Source organism: Neolamprologus brichardi, chromosome 2 (genome assembly GCF_056152115.1).
Source record: "Neolamprologus brichardi isolate AB-2024 chromosome 2, ASM5615211v1, whole genome shotgun sequence".
NCBI lineage: Eukaryota > Metazoa > Chordata > Actinopteri > Cichliformes > Cichlidae > Neolamprologus > Neolamprologus brichardi.
In genome coordinates, this window is record NC_142105.1 from 22,175,001 (window position 1) to 22,198,131 (window position 23,131).

A 23,131-nucleotide genomic window follows, 5' to 3' on the forward strand; every position below is an offset into this window, starting at 1 on the left:
CATCTTTCACAGTAACAAAAAGAAAAATAAATGAAAGAAAACATGCTACTGAGCTGTTAACATGGATATCACATTTATTATGGGAAAAATAATGAGTATTATTTGGGACAATATTTTATTTTATTTATTTGTGCTTAAAATGTAGATACTTTTAAATATAATTCTATTGAGAATTGTAAAGTTATAAGACAAAAATATTTTTAAAAAACTTAAATGGACAACAGCAGCTCATCCAGTAAGGAGTTGGGCCCTGACTAGTGATTATAAAGTCTGTCTCGCATGGGCAACTGCCAAGTCTCTACCGGCCTGTATTCACTGCAGGATGTCTGCAGGTGCAGAAGGGTGCAAAGGGAGCCACAGACAGCAGCGGACTAGTGAGCCCCGTGAGACTTGCACAACAACCATACGGTGAATGACAGAGAGACGAAGCCAACAGCCAACTGTCATCTGCTACTGCAAGCAGACTAGGTGAGAGACCCTGTGCAATCCAGAGAAAAGACAGCTGTAGACAACTGATAATCCTTCCAAGGATTGAACTACATAAATGTCGCGAGTTCTGCTTCCTCTAAATGGATACTGTTGACCGAAGGTTCTCCTTTAGTCAGCAGATGAGCTGAACCTTTTAGGAAGGGGGAAAAGTGCACCACTGTGTTTAAAACAAGGACAGCATAGCAAAAATGAAAGTAGAAGAATAATCACGGTTTACCAATTATTTTGTTTTCATAAAATGCCGGAAGCCCATATGACAACAGAGATGAAAATCTGATTACTTGCCCAGCCCTACCTGGCACATGCCTCACGAAGGCAGTGATTTAGAGATATGAGACACACATTTGTACACAGCAAGCCATGTATCACAAAATCTGCATAAAATGCTTTTCAGTGCGATGAATCACTTTTTTGTTGTTCATTAAAAGACAAAAAAAGAAAAGTAAAATAAAATCATTAATAGTCGTAGTTGCCTACAGGGAGTGACCAATGACTGAACACATTTTGTTTTTGAAATCTTCATCTGAGATATAGGCATTTGTCAGTGTTTCTGGTTATACATGGATAAACACAAGCACACACACACACACACACACACAAAAAGAGGTCAAAACCACAACAAAAGGCTCGGTGTCTGCTCTGTCCAGCACCATGCTTTGTTCTACATTGGATGGGCCTGCACAGTTGACTGGGCACATAAATAGATTCTGTAGTCATGAACAAAGCAGGAAATCAGTAGTTTACTTCAGTGGAGACACATTTAACCTCAAACTCTGAGAAAGACCGTAAAACCACTATTGTTGCCCCAGAAATGCGCAGCCACAAAAAGCAAAAACAAAAACAAAACAAAAAACCTGTTGTGTCTACCTTTCTAGCATGTGGTACAGCTTTATAGAAACTGGAGAGGAGATATGACAAGCAGAATGAATAATTTTCTTTGGCCAGTGTGATGTGGAATAAAGATGAATGAAAATTAATTTAGCTGTTAATGTTTGCCTTCAGTTATTAGCATCTTGCCAAACACTTCACATATCTCAACCTGATTATTTAGATAGCAGCTCTATTTTGGGGGGAACAGTGAAATATAGAAGTGCTAACACAGAAGCCATTTTCCTAGCTTGCCTGATGCATGCTGGAACTGACTGACTAGTTCTGGACAGTACCTATACTGTGGTGTACGTTATCGCATGGAAGCTTTCAAATTATTTACACAAAATGTAAATAAGGCCATTATTTCACTGTCACACATTTTACTATACAAGTGATTAATGTTTAACCAAAAAAAACAAAAAAACAATTATAGGACAAAATCCAAAAACCTAATGAATAAACCAAGAATTTTTTTTTTTTTTTTTTTAAAGGCGTCTTCCCCCAAACTGTCAAAATTTCATGTTAAATTTCCATTTTAACAGAAACAAAGGCAGTTAAAACGACTAATTTTACTCACCGTCTTCAAAAATTTCACTGTTCAAAGAAATTAACACAAACAAATAAGCAGAAATGGACGGATTTAACACTTTGGGATCCAACGTGTCCCTTCTAGCTTGTAAAGGAAGATAGAGCGTTGGAAGCAAAGCAGCTTGGCTGCTGTGTTCACACTAGATCCACGCTGCCAAAATACTGCTTTGTGGTTTGTTCAGAGAACCAATTTTAAAGTTTATATAAACACTACAACGTCAAACAGACAAGCAAATAGACTTCCTCCCAGAAATGATACATTTTTTACTGTATGTGGCAAATGTAGAAAGCTTCAGTCATTCAAAGGTGCGTGTATCTCAACGGACAACACTGCTGTGACCATCTGTGAGCCAGAAGTGGCTGTGGCTTTAGCAGCACCACATCAGCAGCAACTGTCATATCATCAACTGGGTTCAAAAACAAAACTACAGTTACCACTCAGTCTCCAATAGACCACCAACAGTCCAACAGATTCATTAAATAATCCCTGCAGATCTAAAATAGAGCAATACTACAAATACCTGAGAAAAGTGAGTTGTAAAGAAATTATTGAAACCTCAGATTAACACAAAGATGTAAATGTTTCCTGGGACATTTATTGAGACACTACTTGCTACCAATAATAACTTTTTAATTAAATTAAACAAAATCAATCATTTCTCTTGTAACTTTACAGTAAAGAAGGTATTTTTAAAATACACATTTGGACTTTTTCTTCCTACTTCAGTGAAGCATTGTTTACTTAACTAAAAGTTGCACCACAAAAGGCAAAACAACACTCGCGCAGATTCTGCCCATTTTAGTCTGACAGAGCGAAAGCAGTTTGTGCAAATGATCGACAACACAAACCTCAAACACAGTCTGCTACCCTTAGGCTGTTACTCCCCCCTGAACAAAATCAATAAGGCCATTTTCAGGGGGCAGATAGTGATCAGTGCTCCTTTAATAAACTTCCATCTGTCTAATGCTCACCTGCGGCCCACCAAGTGCATGATGAAATGATTAAAATGTATATCACACAGTAAGGCTCCAAAACAGCAGGACAACAAAGACACTGAGAGGGAAGGGCAACAGAGAGGGAACAAGGACAAGAGCAGACAGAAAGGACTGAGTAAACAAAAAGTCTTTAAAAGGGAAAAGAGGGCATACTTGCTGCAACAACCACTTGAACATGCAATATATACAGAGTTTTTATTTATTATTATGTCAGTGATTTCTTTGTGTTTCCTTTTAAACAGCTGGTAATCCACAGCTGGGTAGAAAATGCTTTCTGAATCCAGGGTGGTTTTACCCTACTCAATGGCTATATTATCAGTCTAGGCACGCTCCACTGAGCAGCATGGCATAGCTGACAGCCAGGCCTAGGCACCAGCTAACAACAGCCACTGAATTCCAGCCCAGTGACAGCTTACCACAACTACAGTAACATTCCTGGGCACTGAGCACAGCACAGGCTATCTAGCAACATGTCTTCTACCTCCCAACTACTCAGAGCTGAGCTTGAGCGGGGGACATCTAACTCACTGGGCATCGGGGGGAAGGGGGGCAGAGGAAAAAAAAGGACAGAGCTACAAAGATGTCACTTCAGAAGGTGATAACAGCCACCCTCCAGTCATAGCTCCCTGGTCTCAATGGTCTCCTAGCGTGTCAAAAGACGGATATGATATACGGAAAAAGAGAGAGTCAATGAGACTTGCTGTGTGGTTGTTAAGATGATGGAACCTGCTATCGCAAGACAAATTGTAATTGCATTGGCTGGTGATTTTTATGGTGGATCCCTGTCTTGAGACTTGAGGAAGTCATGAAATTGAATTTGAAATGGACTGTGCGTGGGAGGCCTCCCACCAGGCAGGTGGATATAGCCATTTAAATAAATTTGACATCACTGGTGACATCTGCAAACTTTTTTCCTTCTCTGGTCTCCGTGGTAACAACTAAAAAGGGAAGCATTCTGATTAAAAAGCGGGAACAACAGTGCACAGCTCATGTGTCACTTCTGCCACATGAGTTTGTATACCACTAATCACCCCAGTAAGATGACTAATTACACAGAATAACAGACATCTCTCCACCAACACAAGCCTCCTCGGATCACTTTTGACGTTATCTGCAATATCAGGGTTTATTCCATTTAAAAAATAAAAAATGAAAAAACAACACCCCCAGAAACTTTTTGGCCTTAGATAAAAGAAAAATGATCAGGGCTGTGATTTTGAAGTTTTTCCAAGCTAAAATGCATTTTGTTTATCAAAACAGTCCAAACCACAGGAAGTGTATTGACCTCTGTTAAGGCTGCTAACACACTCTTTGGCTATGTGAATCAATCAGACTTGTATACAGAGTCAAATCCAAAGACCTATTCTGAGCCAGGAAAAATCGTGAATACCGCCAACTTTGGGTACAAATAAACCTTACAGACTTGTACGCAGATCCAGGTGTAGGTGCAAACTTGTGCCCTGTCTCGGTTCTAACAGTGGGCTGTTAAAGGGTACAGAAACCTTCCTCAACCCACTGTGCTAATAATAAAACCCCAGTTCCGCAGAGATGAGCGCAATAATGTAGGGCCCAGATAATGTGTGTGATATCACTCCAATGTTAGAAGAAATATATGTAAATCGGCATCAATCTTTTTGATGCTAACCATAACATAAATCCTCTAAATTTTCTATCATACAAAACCTTTTTCTTTTACACAACTGTTGATACTTGGCAATCAGTACAGTACGTGCAATTACATGTTACACCCTAATTTGTATACATTTTATGATTTCTGGCAAACACAAGATTTAAATTGGAATTTAGTTCTTCGTGTGAGTACTACATAGTTTATAGTAGACTGCTCGGTAAGAATTTTTAAAAGCCAAGAATACCCCACAGACTACCCAAAAATAAGTTCTGAACATTAAGAAATACAAGTAAAATAATTCTGATTTGATGTTATGCAAACCTCTATAATATAACCACATCTTTGTGTCCTTCTATAACAAAAACAAAGGACAAGAAATGGGAGGTAGCACAGAAAATAAAACACTGAATATGGTGAGGTTGATTCTCAAGTTCAGATAACTGGGGAGTATCCTAACACTGCGCTAAGAGAACACGCAGGCTTCTTTGGGAAAAGTGGTTAAATTTGATCCCCACAGAAGGTACGGGAATGACACCATCTAGCATGAAATGAATCTGAACCATGTGCATGCTTAGACTGAAAGTCTATTAATGGCCTCATTGAAAAACCCATTTCTAAAAGAAATCTATCAGACTCAAACCATATTCTTATTTCAAGGATTTTTGCTGGAGCAGATGATGCATACATAGCTTGTGGTTTATTTTTCATCCGTCCCATTTTAAGAGGCACTCTGTACAAGCATGAAGCCACACTGCTGCAATACGTATTTTCAATATACCTTGCTTGCGGACATCTTCCACAGCAGCAGTCAGCTCATCCTTGAGGAACTGACTTTCCTTTGCAATCTTTTCGCCTTTTTCAAGGAAGTTCTCGGTAGCAGTCTCCACTGACGCAGCCAAAACATGGGCCTTCTTGGAGCGTCCCTTCCTCTTGTTAGATGGGCCTTTATTGCTGGTGTTTACCAAAGTGGTGACCTATGGCAGAGATTATTAGGATATTATATACCTGCCTACAGTTAATAAATCATGGTAAGTCTAAAAAACAAACAACATATGACATAGTAAGGCAAAATAACAGTTCTAAAATGGTGAAATGCAAGAATGAACCACAGAAATAAATCACATTTTTTCACTTTGCTGTTTTGTGAAATAATATGTGTAAGGGGCCTCATTTTAATAATATTAATACTTGTTGTATTACCTGTGTGACCAGAGGCTCCAGTAGCCTTTCCACTGCCAGAGTACGGATCTCCAGGCTCTTTGGGTCCCATTTAAAGTTGATGTTTGGTGCGGTGTTGCTAGTCATGATGTCTAGTTTACTGTTTTAACAAAAAAAAAAAAAAAAAGTAAAAGAGAAAAAACAAAAACAAATGACAAATTAATTCTTCTGAAGCAGAAAATGTAGACTACAGAAAAAATGGACATCTCTGTCCTTTGATTAACTCAATATTTGCTTCCCTGAATGACTTAAAAGTTATAAATTCTCTTCACAAATCAAGATTTCTGTCAGATTATCAGACTAGTGTCTAGAACTCGGTGCATTAAAGAAATTATTAAAGTCCTTGTTAGAGCCAGCAGTGCTCCATTGCTTTCAGAATGAATGCCAACGGCAGAGCACAGCAACACAGTGGCCCAATTTCAATTTCTCTTTTCAGGCAGTGGCTGTGACTCCATTGATTAGCTATCAAACATGGAGGGGCAGGGATAATCAGGATGGCCCGAGGGCTGAGGGGCTTCAACTGAAAAGTTGGTCAGCTGTATTATGTGAGGAATTACAACACTAGCTATTAGCCTACATTACCAACAAAAGTACAAAAATATTAAGAGAGTAACATGGCAACCATGGCTTTCTAATTTTATAGTGAATCGTTATATATTAGAGCTATTTTCAGTTCTACTGTATTATTAACCACTTTTCTTCTTTCCAATATACACAGAGTCTCTACCCATGAGTTAACACGCAGTGAAACTGATAATGTTGGGCAGTGTATTGAAAAAAAAAAAAAATTTCTGTAAAGGTTGTTTGAGGAAGACGTCTGTTTGTCCAGACAACATGACGCATTTCCACTGAAAGCAACGTTAAAATGCTAGTCATGAGACGAAGGTTAATCTGGGCCAGCGTGGGAGAAACTGCGTTCGACTGCTCTGTATGGGCGTGGTACATGTCGCAAAGTGATATCTACAAATCTCTGCAAATGAAATCGAAACAGTCTAGCAGGTTTGGGATTGAGGGTTTATGTACGCGATTTGGGCAAAAGAAATAATATAAACGGTTTAAAACTGTCAAACTAAGCCATATGTAGGTACTAATAAGTGTATATAATGTATCCAAACAGGAAAAATTACGTAACAAAACAGAAACATGTTAACACTTGCTGAGAAGCACTAGGGTGGGTCAAACACCTGGTGTGCTAACATTAGCTCAACTTCCACCTGTTGCTAAAACTACCTAAACAGACGTCGGTTTTACCCCGTCAAAAACAGTTAAACGAGAATATACAAAGCAGAAAATACTCGTGTACACATTTAACACCCAATAACGGTCCATCTAAGTCATTTTCAATACTTTATTAACAGCAGGCTACAGGTAATATTAAAACCAGCTTAGCTTAGCGTAATGCAGGTTACCTGCTGTAACACGGAGCTCTCCAAACACAGCGATGAGCTAAAGCTAATGCTAAGCGACAAACAACTATTAGCCTGCTTTCTGCGACAAACTTTACCGCCGAAACAGATGGCCCAAATAACTAGTCCACTCATTTTGTTTAAGTATGCACTGTACATACAGTACGAAAGACTCGTTATATACTCACCGACAACAGTCCGCTAGACAAAGTGAAGTTTAAAAGTTCAAAATGGAGGAATGGGAATTACGGAATTCCTTGCGTCAAAAGTTTTCCTCCCGTTTCCTCGCCCCACGGACTTAGTTTAACTGCGCCGCTCACTCACGATAAACACGAAAGTTTTCCTCCCTCCGCTCGACGGCTATACAGAAAAGTATCACAAGAGCTCCAGCAAGTCAGCTGAAAAGTTTCGGTTAAGAGAATTTCGATGGAGTAACGTATTGCCCAACAATAGATGAGGTAAAAGGAGGAGGAGGGGGCGCTGGGCGGTGACCAAGTTCCTGAACTTCCAGGCAGCGGGGAAGGGAGGACACGGGCCACAGCAAGTCCGTAAAACCAGGAGGTGTTTTAGGCGTGGCGCTCGCTGTGTATGTCCATATATGGATTAATTACTGCTTCCATAAAGGCAGGAGTAGGGAAGATCTATTTAAACTGTTGGGCGAAAGAACAGACTTCTGACAGAGGATGGAAAATAAACTGCAAGTAGTTATTATGAAGAAATCTGATTTTTAAATATGACATTTGATTTGAGGGGATTTTCAGACGTGACATTTTGTTGTAATAGTTTTTGTTTTGTTTTTTTCTGCCAGAATTTCTTCGACATTCAATCATAACGGCTAACTAGAAAGCCATAAAAAGATTTACTCTTCTTAAGTCTGTCACAACAGAAAAAATAATCATTAAAAAACAGTGAAATTCTCCGTGAGCAAATCAGTTCATTATCTCGTATTATTGTTAACCTTTGTCTCCTGTCTTTACTTTCCTCTCTGCACTGCACCACTCTGCAATGAGGTGGTGTCAATAACAAACTCCAAGGTTTAAGGTTATTACCACAGGCAGTGGCTCTTTTGTCTGCTGCTTATTTTCTTACTGTCTCTCTGTGTGTGCGTCGCTAGCAGAATGTAAAACAGAGCCTTTTCAAACTGAAACCATCTTTTTGTGAAGTATCACAAAGACTCACAAATAGCTATTTGCGTAGTGCTGTGCAAAAGTCATTAGAATTGTGCAAACTCTGTTTTTTCCTTATTTACTGTACTTCTATTTGTCTTAGCACATATTTCATAAAACATAAATATGCAAAATTTTGTACCTTCTGTTAACCTCTTAAGCCCCAAGCCTACCTGATCTCCTGCTTTTTGCCCCCATATCAGGGGGCGTTGGGGCTTAAGAGGTTAACTTGTTGATTATCTTCCTTTCAGTTATTTAATTTTTAATGTTAACTCAATTTAGAGCAGCTCGATTTGTTTTAAACTAAAATTATGTTTATCTTTTGTTAATGCTAATGGGTTTTACATGTTAGCAACTCTGTATAACAGAATCCCCTAGGGAAAGCCAGCTGATGTGGCATCAGGTGCACAGACACAATGGGCACATTGAAGCACCACTTACTCATTTATTATTAATAAATAAACATCATATGAAAACACTGCAGGCATTCAAGACAATTAAATTACTCAGCATATCTATATCTAGATATGCTTTGTGGATACGCAAACATGTGCAAATTCAACTCTTACAAGGTCAAGAGCAAAATACTGAGACATTTGATAAACATATTCAAGTGCTGGGTATTTTGGTTCAGGCTTGATGAAGTGTGAAAGACATAAATAGATTATCTAAAGAGGCCAGGTGCCACCCCTCTAGCCTCACTTTTCTAATTCACACATACACGCACACATGTATAGCAGTGGTAGCTTCAGTGCTTGGTTCTTGGTTGTATACAACTAGCTGCAGAGCTGGCAATTAATAGTTTATTAATTAAGTTCAATCTGTATCCTCCTAATGTTATGTGTGTTTATGGCACAAGACACCTCTTAAAGAAATACAGTACTGTGAAAAAGTCTTGAGTTACCCCTCATTTTGTAACATTTTGCTTCCAAGGAGCCAGACTTTCTTGCAAGTCCTCCAGGCTTTTCTTTGCCATTGTTTGCTTTTTAGCCTTTTTCAGTCCAGTCCTTGTACCTGACCACTTTCAAAGGAATGTGTTTTTGTGTTTGTTAAGCTACTTAACACGGACCTGTGAAAATCATGTGCTTGAGAAAGGGGGGAAAAATCCAGCAAAGACCTGACCTGAGAGGTACAACTGGTCTACTGTTCAGGAAAGCCACTAAAGGCAAACAGAGGAATAAAAAGACTGAAGTATGCCATATTAGATAAGAGCTGGACTAAAAAATCTCTTATCTCTGTGCTGGTGTTGTTAATGTTGGTCAGCATTGCTACTGACCAGTCATATTGTTGTGACGTCATAGCTTTGGAATATTGAGAAAAAAGAAAACAAATCACTTTGTTTATATTAAACTCTTATGGAACAAATGGTAAGTGTTTCATTTTTAAAAAAATATTTTATGCAATATAACAAACATATGATCAAGTTAGCGTTTCTTTTAGCCAAATTTAGATTACTTGTGTTGGTTTGCTCAGACAGCGGGACTGGTCAGTTGCAATGTTGAGCCAACATTGTTATGATGATGTTGTACACACAAAACCAACACTGGGGTGTCAGTTCAGACCTAAAAAGGAGTCGCAGCAGGTCTTTTGGAGCAATTAATCCAAGTTTGACATTGTGGGTTTTAATTTTTATGAGAATGTATGGTGTAGCTCAGAGGAGAGGAACAACAGTGAGTGTCCACAGCCATGTGGAAAATACAGTGGAGGTTTGGGGCTGAATTTAATCCAGTGGTGTTGGATATCTTGTCTAAACTGACTGAATTATGAATGCAGAAAAGTACCATGAGATTTTGATCCATCATGCAATACCAAGTGGAAAGCGTCTGATTGGCAACAGCTTCATATTCAAGCATAACAATGATCCCAAACACACTGCCACTGCAGTGAAAGCATAACTGAATAGAAAAACACACAATGGAACACTATCAGTCGTTGACTGGCACCCACAGAGCCTGAACCTCAACATTATTGAAGCAGTGTGGTTCAATGAAGCTTCAAAACTGTTAGATTCGCACAAACTATACATGTTTGCACGTTTCAATAGATCTCTGCACAATAGATCTGTATTGTCCAAGCAAAATATGAAGAACTGATGGGTGAGATAAGACTTTTCTACAGTGCTTCACGTCATGGTTCCAAAAAGAGAGGACAGTCATCAGTAATTCAAAGCAGTGGACACACAGAACACTACAATCAACAATGCTGTCTTGTCCTGCAGCCAAGCACAACTAACACACTTCTATTTGTTGGCTTGAGTAGGTGTTAATTAAGAAGCTCCACCAGTGCAGCATGAATTACAGTCTTGGAGAGAATGAGCTTACAAATGTACTTATCAAGCTCTTAATGAAGGCCTCGGAATATAATTATCTTTCAGAAAGACACTCCTTAATGTTTTGGGGGGTTTTTTTGTGCAATAATAATTTGTGAAGTAATTGTTTTTGCCATAGAGTTTTGACCATGCTAAAACTTAAGGAGTCATGGATTCAATTTCCATATTAAATTCTTTGGGATGGAGATACAGCAGTGAACTATCTTGTGTGCATTATTAATTTCGGTGTAGAACAGAGAAAACCGGCATGTACGTAGTGTAACAGAGATCTGTTTATCCAATTAATACTCCGTAGAGAAGACGGTTTAGATGTGGTGTAATTGTGTTCTTGAATGATGAATGTTTGTCTAAGTAACAGCTTGCTGGGAGGACAAGTTTGGGTGTCCTTGAACTTCATCTTTTTGTACCTGTTGTGCCCGACAAATGATAAGAGCGCAGCACGCTATAAATAATTCCTTCTCATTATGTGGAAGTGCACATGTTTGTCACATACTGAATGTATAATTGAGTGCATGCAAATCTTCAGAGTGTTGCACTAGAAAAATAGAAAATATTATTTTGCGCTACGTCAGGTGAATATTACAAAAATCAAAATACAAAAATGGTATTTATGCTATCTTTCCTCTTAGCTTTCATTGATTCTATAGATTAGCTCTACATTTCTATTCAGGGGACACAGCATCTTATTGAATCACAGTCCTTGGCACTGCTCCACGCCGATAAAAGAAATGCTCACGGTGACTACTAAAGGTAAGCATCTTTCACAATTGTGTTATTATCTATTGTTTTTTTCAGTCATGGATGCTACTGTATGTTATAGCTTCCTGTCAAAGTAGTTACTCATGCTTTGACGGTGACTGAACTGGAAGCTGCCTCGCTGCTGGAGGAATTTTGTTCCCTGACATAAGGAACACAGCGACTTTCAGTCTGCCTAGGACCACCTGACTCATTCTGACAGCTGTCCATGGAGCTGCATGATGTCATCTGCAGGCTTTCCCTTTCCTAAGCAAAACCCTGTACCTTGATTAGAAATGAGTGCGTGGTGATGCATGGCATCAGAGAGAAGTCAGCCGACTAGTGACGCTAATGATAATCAGTCATTCATCGAGACAGTCCTGCAAAGCGGAACAGAAATGTACATTATTCCAGTGGACAAACAATAAGTCCTTATGACATATCAGACATGCCTACAGGTAGGTGTTAGGACGGTGATGTCATAATATCAGCTTGTTTGCTTGTCTGATTGGACATATCGGAAGGTCACAGTGACCATGACTCAAACACTACTAAACTATTCTTTGCAGTCTGCTGAGCTCCACCTGCTGGTTTAGGCTTTTTGATAACATTCTTCACTGCTGTCCCAGTGGAGCTGCTTTGACATAACCTCTCCTTGACTTACAAAAAAAAAGGCAAGGAACTAACGGAGTAACCCTTTTTCTGTTTCTGGGTCAAGTATAACAAGTACAGCTATGAACTGATCTGAACGTGCCTCCTTTTCACTCTTCGTTTCTTACTGTTTATTCAGTAGTCTGGCATTTGGCTAGGGTCAGTGTCACTACTGGTAACATGAGCAAGGGTTGCACAGGTAGCCCAACTCCTCCAGGATGTCACATCAATACTTGCCATTGCCAGGAGGCTGGCTGTGTCTCCCAGCGCAGTCTAAAGAGCATGAAGGAGATTACAAGGAGCTGAGAACAGGCTCGCTGAGAGCAGACTCACTCTGAGCACATGTGATAGACTGAAAAAGTCTGGAGAAACTGTGGAGAACATTTTGCTGTAACATCGTTCAGTATGACCAGTTTGGTGGTGTGTCAGTGATGGTCTGGGGAGACATATCCATGGAGGGACACACAAGCCTGCTATTAGGTATCTTAGGATGAAATCCTTGGCTCCACTGTCAGACACTGATGCAGCGGGTCCTGGGTTCCTCCTGATGGACAACAGTGCCCAGCCTCATGTGATGAGAAATGCAGGCAGTTCCTGGAGGATAAAGGAACCACTGACTGGATCCCAGTGCTCACCTGAGCTATAACCAACAGAAGACCTCTAGGACATTATGTTTCAGCCCATGCAACGCCGTCAGGTTGCACCTCAGACTGTTCCAGAGCCTAGCAATACCTTGGTCCAGGGTTAGGGGTTAGGAAGGAGACCCCCCAGAACACCATCCATTATCACACTAGGAGCATATTGTCAGGCATGTATACAAGCATGTGGTGGGCATAAATACTACTGAGTAACACTCACAGTAAGCACTTTCAGCATTTTCAGGGTTTCATTGCATTCAGTCTTCTGGAGATTGATCATTTTCATTTTCAACAAATGATTTGGCATCCTTTCATGTCTAACATATTTCCCAGTCCAAAGGAGTGTAGATATCCAGCATGATCCACCCCCCCCCCCCCCCCCCATTGAGATCTGATGTGTTTTCAAAGTGTTCCTCTAATTTTTTCAAGCAGTGCATTTCAAACAAATGTTTTTTGCAGAGGTTCTACTTGCGAAGGTGGTGTTAATATTAGGTGATGTTGATGATAGGTGATGTTAATAGGAAAACAGTGATGCAGACTATACTATACTAGCATCTCTATTTTTTTCTCTCTCCCTCTTACTTGTATTCATCATGTTACCTCTATTGCCAGATGGGTTTCGCTGATTAGAAGACAATTGTGTGTTTATAATCACTTTCACATAAACAGTGATTACTGACTGGTATGCAATTACCACCAGGCCACCAACCACGAAATCACTTGTCATTCACAGTACAAAGAACTATTCCAGAAACCTTGTTTTATTCCAAAAGTCTCTTGAGACCCGCTGCCCTAATTTCTCATTTTCCAAGTGGGATTCAGGCTAAAAGGAAGGTGAAGTGTGTGATGGAAGCCACAGAATGAAACATAATGAATTTCAAAGCGATAATGAGTCACAGGTTTAAGCAGCCGCCAAAGTGTTTGAACTAAGCACATTCGCGAGCTTCAAAAATACAGTAGGATGCAAGCTTTGTTTTGCATTGAAGCACTAAACGCGTACACACATACACACTCATAGCATTACCAGCAGTAAAATGACTGAAGACAGCTTATATAATGTCAGACTCTACCTTACAGAAGAGATGTTTTTTTGTTTTTTTAATAAGGGACGCTCGGGAAATGTCTGCGCCACAGGCTGTTTATATTATAATCTGTGTATATATTTACACATATGTGTTTATAGGTAGAAATGTAATTCAAGTCATATGTGTCACATAACCAGGCATGATTTTAGGTGGAACTTGAAGAGAAATGGGTAAAAAGAGAATCCACAAAAGGATTTGGGCTGATGGAAAATAAGACTTCTTTGAAGTTCAGAAACTAATCATAAAAGTACCACAGTAACCTAAGGGCCTTATTAAAACAGCCAAAAGAAAAAAGAAAGAATATGTTTTTGCTTGCGACTTCTAATGCGCTGAAAGAGCTGAAGCAGTCTACGTAGGAAATAAAACAATAAAACAAGCAATAAATAGATGTTTGTGAATAAAATAAAAATGGATACTTAGTCATATTATTAAAGCCTGAAATCCAATGTGGATTTGGTGTGTGTACAGTTATGAGTATGACTACTCGCTAAATATTCATTTCATAGAAAATAATAAAATGCCACTCCGAGTCAATGGCTCTACAAGCAGAATAGAGGAAACAGAATTTTACGACACTGTGAGGTGGCGTTCTCTCATATATACAGTAAGAAAGACCTCGAGAGTTGTGTGGCAAATTGGAAATTGAATCCGGCCTGTGATAGAGACAACTTCCAAGCTGAGGAAATGACCTTTCAATATTAATGATGCAGAGAGCTATGACATCATCAGGACCTGATTGGGTCCATGTGATGTGTAGACAGGCCTGTAGAGAATATCAGCTCTCCCCGGCTCCACTCATGCCATATTTATTATAATAAAAATTTATCAAACCAACTGCTCGAAGCGTCACTCAGTGCAGCAGCAGAAATGTGGCAATTCAGCCGGCACTACCTACCATTTTCCACACAGCTGATAATAAGTCAGATGATGTCATTTTTTTCTTTTTTTCTGGCTGTAGCTCGGGCAGAACTGAAGCTCAAACATTTGTTTGCTCATGGCCTGTTTAAAAGGTGCCTCGCACAGTGCATTGTAAAATCAAATTACTTCCACATATAACGAAATGTAATCACCGTCACAGATTTACAGAAGTCTTCCTAAGGCAGTGAAACAATGGAAAAGAGGGGAAGTAATGCTCTTTCTGTGTAGTCGGCCATGACTTGTTTTTGCTGTGCTGCAAAGCACGGGTCATTGAAAGCATAAAATTCTCGCACATCGCAGAAAGAGCAGCGAAGGAAAGCGAACCTGACGTTGATTCTTTCCGATGTGAGGACTTCTGGTGGAGGAGGTTGTCACCAGAATCGTCGTTTATGTGTAGTCAGTCACTTTCACCTGATATGGCACTGTGCTGTTTGAATGGATGATGGATAAAGTTTTCAGAAGCACCTGATAGTGTTTGTTTGTTTGTTTGTTTTTTGAATAATGAATAGAAGATTGAAGAGCTGATCTACTGATATGCAAAAACCTTTTACGAAGAGAAAAAGCACACAAACTACAGCTGCAACGGAAATGGTTATGCATTTAGTGTTGACATTCCTGCCGTTTTGCCAAAACTAACATGGCAAACAGCAGTTTTCATTCCTCGAAGAGTACTTGCAAACCTGAAGGGAATTCAGCGGACGTGTTGAATGTCAGAACGCGTATGGATAATTACCCATAAATTATCCAAAATGACAGTTTTTTACCCGGTCTGTAAAAGCAATACCTGCAGGTGAAAACATCAGTGTGAAGAGGTGATAGCACAGGTAAACACGGCAGGGATGGAAACAAACTGGTACTTGGAAGCGTGTGGTTGCTGTGTAGCTGCTTGCTGATAGCTCTAAATAGTGAGATACAATGTTGAAATACTGCAGGACCAGACAGCAATAAACACCCAGTCGTATCCAGGGTCCACCACAGTAAACAATCGCCGGGTATCTGTCAGCTGGATGTCTAATCAATCACCAGGATGTGTCCAATTTAATGCGCTGTCAAGAGAGGTTTATGGATTTCTATTTTGACGCGTCAGTGTTGCCAAGCGGGAATCCCGCACGTCCATTATCAAAATTCTGTAATATATGAGGAAATAAATTCTGGAGAAGCAGAAATCAGAGTGAAAATTTCTTAGAAGGAACGTATTAATTGACTGATTTGGAACATGAACTGTGCATCACATAAGCAAAAGAAACGTTTGTTACTTTTTATTCCTAATAGACGGTGCATACTGTAGCAGTTTGTGTCAGATGCTGGAGTCAGGAAAAGTTCAGAAATCATACTGATCCATGAAAGAAAAAAAACAACTAGTGAAAAGCAACTGCTTGATAACCTCAAAACAAGCACAAAGAAGAGTTGCAGATCTAAATTATTAACATTCGCTTGATAAAGATGAAAAGTAGTATAAATAAAATATTTAAGAAATATGCAGAAGCCCTGGTGTGTCCAATTAAGAAGACTACAAACAGCAACTGAGGTAGTCAGACACTTGGTGAGGCATTCCTATATTTTATGTGATCTTAAAATTGTTGAGGATCTGTTTTATTTTGTGCTTATTTGTACCGTGTTTTTTTTTAAGCAGTCATAAGAATAAGAATAAAATTTTTACATTGGTTATCTATAGACACGATATTTAGAGATTTCTTTTTTTTTTTTTTTTTTTAAATCAGGGGAGCCAAGAGAGTACGCATCCACCTATCCATCCATTTCCACAACTTCTTATCAAACATAATGTCACAGGAGGGTGGCTGGACTCTGTCCCAGCTCTTATATAGCGAGAGGCGCGGTATGTCCTGGTCCAACATCTTGGACATGCACTGTATACATTATAATGTCTGCACTGAAAATAAAAAAGGCTGATGTGTTACACCCTCTTAGGATTAATCAACGTGCTATCTTATATTAGATTACTTTTCAGAGCTGTGTGCTTAAATCAGATACTTTCAGTTTGGGTCTGTGCTATTTCAGTAGCTAATAAGAGACGCTTTATGCAGACAGGGGGTTGAACCCCTAATTGGCTGTCTGAAAAGTGACATCATTATCACAGGGCCATCAGTAATTGCTGTCTCGCTTGTCCACACCCACAATTAACTTTATGGCCCAGCACTCACCTCAGCACCTCATTAGTTTGCTGGTGCTACAGTTTAAGTGTTCGCTATCTATCTATCTATCTATCTATCTATCTATCTATCTATCTATCTATCTATCTATCTATCTATCTATCTATCTATCTATCTATCTATCTATCTATCTATCTATCTATCTATCTATCTATCTATCTATCTATCTATCTATCTATCTATCTATCTATCTATCTATCTATCTATCTGGGCTCAAGAGGTAAAGCAAGTCATCCACCAATCAGAAGGTTGGTGGCTCGATCCCTGACTACCCCAGAATGCTAAAAAGCACTTAGTCACAGATAAAAGCGCTGTGTGACTGGATGAATGTGTTCAAGTGATCTGATTGATTTTGTGATACAAAAGTGCACATTGCAGTATCATGTGATCCAATATTTCTTTAATGCAGTGACATAATAGTCCCATCCATATTTTAGTAACTCAAAACTAAAGGAAATAAACACTTTGATTATTATTCTGATAAAAGAATATACATACATTACACAAAACACACTTCCTTCAAGAGTGCATTACGAAAATGTCTTGTGGACAGGATGAGCTGTCTTCATCTAATTATTTAATAATTATTTTAAGCAGCTCAGTGTGTGATTGTGTCAGCTTGAAATTAACATATTTACTCTGGGTTATTTCTTTAATTTTTTGGGTCAGTTTGTCCACTTGTTGGCGATATTAGCAGATATTTGGCAGAACTTAGTGGATCTGGAATGCCATGGCACACAGTGTCACTCCCCCACCCCCAAAGCCTTGGGAACTAATGTGTGCGCCTTTAGCTTATGTTTAAATATCTGTTTACTTGGCTGCGAAAACAAGTTAGAAGAAAAATTCTCCTTTTTTCAAAATGTATTGTTGTTCAATGTCTCATAAAGCCACAAAGAAAAAATGAGAACAAACTGTGCTTTGCTTGCGGTGGCTTCACTTGTCTGTTGCACTGGGACCCATTGATTACATTGCTATGAAAATAGCACAAATACATTCAAATGCATTATTGCTATGTCCTTGCCTTCTGACTGGATCGGAAACAATCAGATTGAACAGCTTAATTCGTGTGCTAGCATCTGTGGTATTTCAAATCTATGCTACGTCTTCAACTTTAAACACCATTCCTAACACAGTTATTATTTTTCTTGATGTTTCAGTAATGGAGCTTTCATTGAAAATTCTTCTAATTACACTTTAATATGTACATGTAAGAACCTAAGAGAAAGACAATGACTTATGTCCAGAAAAGGATCTCACCCTGTCAGTTTGAGTGACACAGCTGAAATGCAGTCTGTAGCGGCACATCAACAGCAGGATAAAGCCCATGGCGGAGAAAACTAATCCGAGGGTTAAACCACTGTTGACTATTGCACTGACGCGTCTTTGAAGAAAGACAAAGACAAGACAAAGCGATAATGAAAGACGCGTCACATTGCAGTTTCATCTGGGGAAGAACTGTAGCTGCTCCATTTAACATACCAAGGTTATCTAGTGACAGCAGACAAGCCTGAAAAAAAAAAATACAACAAGCCTGTGACAAATATAATGCAGCCTATCCAAAAAATGTGTCATCTCTTAAGTATAATGAAACCATTAGGCATGAAGCATGAAGAGATGAGAATAACAAGTGCAACGGGAAGAATGACCCAGCTGTGTTTTATAAAGAATCCGAGAGTGAGGAATGGGTTTGGAGGAGCAGAATAAAAGGGAAACAGAAAGGAGGGGAATGGACCTGGTTAAGAAGAAGCAATGATCAAAGCACAAGAATATGGAAGAAGTCCTGGGCCAGTGTCGGTGTTGCAGGATCAGGAAACCACATTGCACGTATGTCAGAGAGCTGCGCCCTGCTACAGTTGGCACCTTCAACCCATTTCTCGGTGATTTCTCGACTTATTTTCACAGATTGTGGTAAATGTTTCACACATTATTGAAGGGAATATGGCCACAAGTAGGACTTCCTTATAAAAAATTTATCCCGACAGATGTGCACTTCTGGCTTCCCCCTGCTATGTAATTCACCAGCCAACAGAATTGAGCGTAAAGCTATCTGTGCTCAAGTGCATTAAAAGCTGCCTTGCACCTGGTCGTATTGGAACAATACGCTGACTCTGACAAAAAACAAAATCACGGCTGGGAACGAGCCATTAACATCAATATAATTGAGTCCCTTTATTGTGTTGCAGTCCATATGCAAAACATTCACTGGAGTGGAATTATGCATACATGCAATTTTAAATAGCGTTTGGAATGAAGAAAATGTCCTGCTTGTGAGGAAAATTGAGCAGCGGGCAGTTAGAAACAGATATTTTTCTCAGGGCTTGATGAAGCTCAAAAACAGAACTAAACTAAGAGGAATATTTGTTCCACCAAATCAAGACCACTACTTAACCGTGCCTCCTCGGTTTGTACCTTCTGTTTTTCTCGGTTGATTTGGTTCAATTGTCGGGTGATGACAGTTGACTTTTTCAAAGCTGTTCGTAATGGTGCGTGTCAGAAAAAGCATTTCTCGTTGCTCATTATTTTAAAAAAACATAACCTCCACCAAGGAGGTTGTGTTTTTTTAAAAGATCTTTTTTTTTGTAGCATTTTTGCCTTTCACTGTTTAGCAGTGAAAATAGGAAACTAGACACACAGCAAGGGGCTGCAGGTCAGACTCAAACCCAGCGCACTGCCCTTCTGCCATCTAACATGTGATCGCCTGCTCACCCACTGAGCTAAAGTGGCACCTAGAAGGTTATGGTTTTGGTTTTTGCATGCATGTCATTCTGTCTGCAAACACGATAGCTCAAAAAGCCTTGAATGTGTTTTGATTACATTTTGTAGGTGTATAGAGTGGGGTCATGTTAACATGCACCAAAGTCTTCATAGTCAGCTTAGTTTTTATTGGTCAGCAATGGACCAAAAGCCTTATAACTTAAAAATTATGACTCCTACAAGTGTGGTGTGTTTTGTTAACATATAGAAAGTACCACATAAAGATTTTAAATATCACATCACACCTGACCTCCGACCTCTCCTTCAAGGTCATTAGAATGATCTCAAGGTTAAAGTAATAAAAATGCTATATTGATCTATTTAAAACTATGTTTCTTACTTCCATTGTTTGTATTGATGACATATAGGCATAATGATATTGGGAATTACATAAATAATGCTAATTTAGACCTTTGACCTCTTTTTAAAAAATCAAATAAGGTCAAACTTTCATCAAATGCATTTTATTTTTCAGAGAAGTGATGCTTGTCTACAGTTTTTCTTCTATGTTGATCTCAGAGTGTGTTATTTTTACTGCACTGTTTACAACGAACAAAGAAAACAAAATGAATCTATGCAAAAAATTCAAGACTGTTCTCTTTAAAGTAAATATTGCTGAGAGAGTGACCAGCCTTCGTGAAGGTTTGCTTTCTCTGAGCGCTTTGTGTTATACATGTTTTAGGAAATGGAGGCAAATAGGATTGAGTACAATTATCTAAAGTCCATCCATTCATCTTCTTCTGCTCATCTACTTCAGGGTCATAGCTTGGCTGGAGCCTATCGTAGCTGTGATAGGGCAGAGGCGGGGTACAGTCCAGACAGATCACCAAAATATCACATGGCTAACACAGAAAGGTCCCATCCAGCTGATGGATTAGAACCCAGAGCCTGCTTGCTGTGTGGCGATGGCACTAACATCCACACTACCAATTATCTACAAATTAAACAAATATTGGTTGTGTATCTATTTAAGTCAGCTGAATTGTTTTATTCCTGTTTAAATCGTTTCACTGTGTCGTGAGTCAAAACATGCAGAATAGTTCATCTAATCAAGGATCAGCCTCAGCATGAGTGTTTTCACCTCTGCCAGTTTGGTGATTTGAACTTGATTTGAGCAGTGATAGGTGGATGTGACTGATTCATTGGTGAACAACTTGTGACTGACAAATCATTAGCCAGTGAGCTTGGTAATCCTCCTTTCTGACTCTTAGAATGACCATAAATTGCAAAATGGACATAATGTTGTCTTTCAATGAGAGACTGAACCCAATTACGCCATCACACAACAAAAGAGCCTAGGGCGTTTTCCCCACATAAACCTCTATACAACCAGAAGTCATTTTGGAGGAGGAGGAGGAGTCGCCCCCCCCCATCCCCATAACAATTTAAAGACCTTAGCTCTACAGCTCTTCTGCACCATTTCCCTTTCCGACCTAAGTCACAAGTATGAGCGCTGTAAACTTGTCTTTACATGTCTGTAAAGAACTTGAGCGAAAGGAAGTTGCAACTATTTGTGAACATGGAGAAAATAAACATTTCACAGGGTCAGCATGTCAGCAGAAGACGAGCAGGGATATGTTGCGGCATGGCGAGGAAAAGACAAAACACACCGAATGATGCGGAAGATAAGGGTGATGATGTATTTCCACAGTGCATTTTGTTGGTACTCACACTTTACATGGCTCAGTTTGTGCAGTGCTATGTAACTATTCTTCTTTTATAGTTACTGTAATGGTAGATTACATTGCACAACCACTCCTCTGCTCTTTTTCTATACACAGTAGAATGTAAAACCACCTGGCAAACTAAAAAAGCTGGACCATCATGGTTTAGTTTGACACAAAAACTTCACTTTTAATCAACTTAAGTGAATTAGAAAGAAAAAGCATTTTGCTTGTTATCTGTGTTTTGCTGCTGTTTGGGGGATCTGCAAGTTAAGACATGAGAACTTAAAGTGGACATGAAACACTATTTATTAAGGCTATTATACACCTTGGATTAGTAATCCAAGGTGTCCGATTTGTACTGTCGACAAAGCTACACACATGCTTAAATCCAGCTTCATAGAAAGTGTTAAACCTATGACGGCTCCATGATGTAAATGAGCCTTAATACATGTAGTGTTTTGAGTCCACTTTCAAAGACTGAGAAACTGAGAAAAACAGCATCTTGTTTTTATGCTTCTGCTGCCTGCCTGAAAATCATCATGTATGCTTGTTAAATTGATTGATGGCTTTGATGTCCTTTCAGCGTAATTTGTGTTTTGCATTCCATTAACATTCATTCATATTTGTAAAGCACACTGCCATTGTATCAATTACCTTTAACGGCTCTGATGGCAGCACCTTTAATATATGTTTGTGCAAGTTTGCACGGTGTGCTGTGAAGGCTGATAGTCTGACTCATTGCATTTTCAATAATAAATGTCCTTCGCTCATCAGCAGATGTCGTTCTGTATAGATAAATGAGCCATTTCTTAATCCCTTAATGACTACAGTTTCTTAAGTAATTTAATTATTTCAGCAAATTTGTCCTTTCATGCTGTATGAACTTTCAAACTTAACAAAATATTGGGATAGTTTCGAAAACTCAAAGTATGACATCAGTTTTATCTTCTCAGGGAGAGACATTATCAGTGGGTGGTGATTCAAGATCAGCCTCAGCTGCTGCAAATCCAAGTTTTATGACCAGCACGTATAGCATCATTAGTATTGTTTCCACCCTGTGAGTCTGTCAGTGTGCGTCATCGTGGCAAAACACACTTCTGGAGAAACATATTGTAGGACATGAGCATTGCAATCACGCAGGGTGCAGACATGAAATGTTACATCAATGCAGTTCAGACCAAAATGAAGATGGTAGGGTGTAATCTATAAGTATGGAGTAAAGGGCAGCCGAAGTGGGAGGGTCAAGGGGCCATTGAACATAAGAGACATAATAATCTACTTGCAGTATCACAGAGTTGAACAGTTAGAGGAACGCTGGGCAGGCGCGCACTGGAGTTTTTGAGTATGACCTTAAAGTACAATTAACCTCTCTGCCTGATGCTTTCAGAAACCAAATGCGCTAACTGACTATTTTACACTTATGACACTCGGTGGCCTCTTTGCAGCTCCTGATTTTGATGCTTGATGTTCATAAATGGTCCGCTCCCCAGCTTTCAGAATAAAGTTGTCAGACAGGTTTCCAGGCTTAATTCTTTCTGTGCAGTTTGTATCATCGTTGGAGCGGTTTGTCACAATATAATTTGATTTCCTCTCACAGCACACAGACCTGTCATGTTGAATTCATGCTGGGGAGAGATTCCAAGGTGCAGATGTGACATGTTACTTTAACATCATCTCATAATTAGAGCCCGCTGTGCTCTATTCTGATACGGGAAGGCGATTGCTATCAATCAGCGCCGCCGGGATCTTACCGGATCCTACCGTCACGATGTTCATTCTCATTCTCTTTCCATTGAGATCGACTTTACACCCAGGCTGGA

At 39.4% G+C, this 23,131-nt stretch overlaps 1 protein-coding gene across 1 annotated transcript in view; it reads right to left on the reverse strand.

Annotated features, from left to right (window-relative positions):
• ctnna1 (catenin (cadherin-associated protein), alpha 1) overlaps positions 1-7,716 on the reverse strand; it is a 72,096-nt gene extending 64,380 nt beyond the window's left edge. Inside the window, exons 1-3 of the mRNA XM_006781667.3 lie at positions 7,386-7,716; positions 5,774-5,891; positions 5,352-5,547 (exon numbers count right to left, since the gene is read on the reverse strand). Of these exons, the coding sequence (XP_006781730.1) occupies positions 5,352-5,547; positions 5,774-5,878 (301 nt within the window). The 5' untranslated portion in view covers positions 5,879-5,891; positions 7,386-7,716. The remainder of the gene's footprint in view (positions 1-5,351; positions 5,548-5,773; positions 5,892-7,385) is intronic.
• Positions 7,717-23,131: the final 15,415 nt, after the last annotated feature.